The following is a 4,682-nucleotide window of genomic DNA, read 5'->3' as shown; positions in this document are numbered from 1 at the left end:
CCAAGGTGTTTCCATTATTTTGTCCAACCCCTGTACATTGATGATAAAGCAGCTTAATTAAATTTTGAAAGTAACTCTGCAAAAAATGTCATGACATGTGCACTTTGACCCTCCCATATGCACAGGATTAATGTTTTCAATATTTTAACCTTCAGCTTCCTGCTTCAGCTTTCTTTTTTCCATATCTTTGTTAGCTCGCCTGTCACATTCTTTTCTGTAGTAATTCTCTTACTTGTTAGTGTGTAAACACCTTATACAAGCAGGAAAAGCATGTTTATAATTAACTATACTTGTCATAACACATCAGTATTAAGCCTATTATGTTTTTAAACACTATATTCTTTAGTCACTACCAGATTTTAAGAATTGGAAGATGGTATAAAAATAGTATTCCAGCCACACTATATTCATTGTATCCATTGCTGATGATGCATTTTGCTCAATCCAGAGCTCTTTATGCCAGCTGGATATAATGAATATCATGTAGTTGGAATGCTATTATTATACACTCTTCTAACTGTTGAAAATTCATAAAGGACTAGATAAAGAATGTAGTGTTTAAAAATATAATAGATCTAATACTAATATCTTATGACAAGTATAATTAATTCTCTCACAAAGTCAACAATCATGCCAAAAAGTGCAACAAGTTACTTTCAACACTTTCAAATACACCTCCATCTAAAGTTATGTCCTCCTGGTCATTCATTTTCATAGCTTTCAATACATAGACTTTTTACACGTAGATACATACAGTCTAACTTAAGTCGTAGGTTGTGATGAAACAGCACATACAGTAAGCAGCAGATTCTCTAAAATGTTAACCAACCATTTTAGTTTTTACCTAACATAATGCACAAATAGTTGTTACAATTACATGTGCATATTTTTCTTTAAATATCTGAAGCAAAAAGTAGATGAGGCTCTTTCACTGCAGTTGTGACCCATATAATTGTATAAACTCAAAATTATGACACCATAAAGAATGCATGTATTTTATTCTTGTCTTTTATGTAGATGTGTAGAAAAAAATCTGAGAAATGCTACTTTTAAAAGCTAATTATGAATGAAGACTTGAAATTTCCATAAATGAATGTTGTTTGCATAAACTAGATATGGGTATAAAATATTATCCATTAACTTATCACAAATATTTATGTTATAAAAAAAAATATTGTTATAAAACGTTTCAAAAGAAACCATTTACAATATGCTATTGTACAAAAACCTAAGACTTACGCTTGTTTTTCTAGCTCCCAAAAATCTGGACTGTCAGATACCCATGGATTTGATGGCTCAGGAGGTGTTAGAAAAGGATCATATTCTTGGTACTGCTCAAAATAACTAACATACCTTACGACAAAAAAAAAAAGCATTAACACACAAACACATATTACTGTTCAAAATCATGAGTTTTTCATAAGAGAATAAAAAACAGTTTTCTATCAGGTTCTTTCCATGGGAAACACCTTATATAAGTTTTATATCTATTTATCTATCTATTATATCCAAAGAGATAGATAAATCAGTAAAATGAGCTGAACAATAAAATATCTTTCTTGATATTTCTTTCATATAAAAATGATTGAACTTGCTAATTTCATTCAAAAAAACAAATTAAGATATGTTGTAGTTGACACATGTTTCTCATAAAAAGTGTATTATTTTGCTATATTAAGATATTCAGGAAAATAGAGTACACGAACAAGATTTATGCATTGATCAAGGTATATGGAGACTGTCCAGCTTTCTAACTAACTACAGCAGTTACTCTTTAATTTTTCAGTTTGATAAATATAACAAGAAACATCCTAAGCTGACACTAATTATAAAACTAGTTTCATGACAAGTAAAATATTGATGTAGTTTAGAGTTCTTATTTCAGTTGTCACTAGCCCACCTAGGTTAATATCACTGCTGGCTGACTTTTATTATCTGAAAATTTTGTAAATAAAATTAATAACGTGGTTTTATGAAAGTACTATCAAATATCAAATGAATATCTGTTCTGTTTTCAACAACAACAAAAAAAAAGGTATCAAATCTACAGGAAAATTCTACTTACGATTCAGCCACCTTAGATATTTTGACATTTCTTCGGTCTAATCTACTTTTTAGGGTGGTAATCTGGAAAACAATAAAAATCTAATTTTTAATTATTGTTCATATCTCTCTTTTTTTTGGCAACATGCTGAAAAAATAAAGACATAAAACAGAAAACATGAGAATATGGCATAATTTGTGAGACTTAATAAAACCAATATTAAAACAAATGACTAACAAACCTTACATTTACAAGAAATTAAAGCTTATTGATAATGTGTTTCAACCTTATTACTACTAAAATCTTCAGACATCAATCTATCAAATATGATTTATTGAAATTTAAAATATGTTTCTCCAAAAATTCAAACTTGTACACAATAAAGCCATATTTCTTGTGAAAATATAGATTTTACTGTGGATCTATGAAACATACTTAATATTGTTCAATGAATGTTTTAATTAACCATTGATGCTTGAAAAACAGAACTATTGCAAAGAAAGAATTATCTTTGCTACTAACACTTGCTAAGATAATTTTGGATGATGTGCACGTTTGTGTTGCTCAAGATCATTTATACAACTCACAACTTAATATAACAACATACTGTGTCAGTTAGAAGATTGGGTGATGTAAAACATTATTGTAATAAGGAAAATTTTTTCGAGTTTTAATTTCATTAAAAGTATAATCTAGTCACATTGTGTTTCGTTTATACAGGTAGGTGAATCCTACAGGGGCTAAAATACCAATTTCAGTTTTATTTATCACTTCCAAGTGGTCAGTTTTTTGTTGTTGTTTCATCATGAGCAATTATATTTTCTCATAGATGTGCATTAAAGAATGAATATCAATCAGTTCTTTTTAAGTTTTAATAGTTAAAATAAAGTTTATATACTCAGAGAAAAAAGGTTGAGATAACCAAGGACCTTGTTTGTAGAAGCCATCTCAAAACCTTTCAATAACAACCAATTACAACTTTCAACTTAATGTATTTAATTTTCAATAATGGAATTTTCAAACCTCTTTCTGTAAGACTTCTGTAGACTGGGCTATATCAGCTTCTGTCATTGGGCTGACTTTGCATCCAGTACTCTATATGTATGAAAACAAAGTCAAAAACTGGGTTTCATAGTTTATTACTGATTTCTTTTAAGTATGTATAAGAGAAAATACAATCCAACACTAAGATATACAACAGTACTGTATTAGTAAATCAAATAAGATAAAGAAAGCAAATTTTTACTTCAATCTTTAATCCTGATGTTTAAAAAGAAATCAGACAAAATGTATAGTACTTTTTATAATTATCATATGCTGAACAGATTTTCTTTGATTTAACTGTGCAGGTAAAGGTATTAGATTTAAGAATAACTTACTAAAACTATGTGTAGAAATTTAACATTAAAAGCCATTTAATAACATATAAGAAGTAATATTCCATTGAAACAAAAAACTTTGATCAAGTTTATTGTCTTATAAATGTATTAAAGATGTAGGCATGTTAATAAAACAAAAGAAGAATTGATTTTCAATCAGCAATTGTTTATAATGAGGATAAAAATCACCATACTTCAAGACAATCATGATTCCAAATATTTTGAGAAAGCATTAAAGAGGAAAAGAATTTAGCATGTAATTACAATTTCTGAATACTTACTTTGGCACTTCTCATTGGCTTCTTCATATGGCAAGCTTTTTTGATATCGAGTTCTGTGGTATTGACACACCCTGGCTGGAGTAAAAATATTTATAGTAGTTTAGTCAATAATTTTCCTGCTTTTAAATCAGAAAACAGCTACATTTGTATTGTATTATGACAAACACTTAAATAGTTGTTCCAAAGATTCAGAATACCTACTTTGATTTTAATGTTTTAACTGCCTTTTGATCAGTGAGCTCTACCTAGTATGACAAATTATCTCTCTTGTCAAGAGTATTAGATAATAACTAAAACTAAATGACATTTAAGTTACTTTGAAATATTGATATGCATCTTGAAAAGTTCACCAAATGAAATTCTATTGTTTTTTGAAGACTGAAAACCTTCAGTTACACTATGTTTGGCAAAATGTAAATGAGGTAGTAACTCCTCATTATGTGTGTGTGATAGAGATGAAGAATTACTGTTTATAACATACTTGACATTTAAATCATGGCTGATATGGTAAAATTTGGCAAACAAAAATTGTAAAAACATATATTATTTATAATTGATTAATAAAAATAAAAAACAAAAGACAATGATATGTATTATTTTACCCCAATATTTTTTGTTGTCATGCTCTTTATCATTTATTTTCAGCTCAGCCTAGTAGGTTTTATCAAATGTCTACATTTTATTCAATCTGAAACTGTGTCAACTGCTCACTAAATGTCTTTACTTTCCTTATCATTAGACTGCACATACAACTGGCCAGTGAACATCATTAATATTTTACTTTCTAGTTTTACCAGACTACACATACTACTAGCCAGTGAAATTCACAGTGAGCTTTATTAATATTTTACTTTCTATTTTTACCAGACTACACATACTACTGGTCGTTGAAAATCACAGAGAGCTTTATTAATATTTTACTTTCTACTTTTACCAGACTACATGTAGTACTGGGCGGTGAACATCACAGTGAGCTTT

The 4,682-nt window shown here is 28.7% G+C and overlaps 1 protein-coding gene across 1 annotated transcript in view; it reads right to left on the bottom strand.

The window, feature by feature from the left end:
- The window catches only part of LOC106465013 (regulator of G-protein signaling 7-like), a gene marked incomplete at its 5' end in the record, with an annotated part of 21,568 nt that overhangs the window by 15,380 nt on the left and 1,506 nt on the right, over positions 1–4,682 (bottom strand). Inside the window, 4 exons of the mRNA XM_022392837.1 lie at positions 1,240–1,353; positions 2,066–2,127; positions 3,068–3,139; positions 3,705–3,779. Coding sequence (XP_022248545.1) covers positions 1,240–1,353; positions 2,066–2,127; positions 3,068–3,139; positions 3,705–3,779 — 323 coding nt within the window. The remainder of the gene's footprint in view (positions 1–1,239; positions 1,354–2,065; positions 2,128–3,067; positions 3,140–3,704; positions 3,780–4,682) is intronic.

This window comes from Limulus polyphemus, unplaced genomic scaffold (genome assembly GCF_000517525.1).
Source record: "Limulus polyphemus unplaced genomic scaffold, Limulus_polyphemus-2.1.2 Scaffold1812, whole genome shotgun sequence".
Lineage (NCBI taxonomy): Eukaryota > Metazoa > Arthropoda > Merostomata > Xiphosura > Limulidae > Limulus > Limulus polyphemus.
The sequence above is the reverse complement of the archived record's forward strand: the minus strand, read 5'-3'. Positions and strand labels throughout refer to the sequence as shown.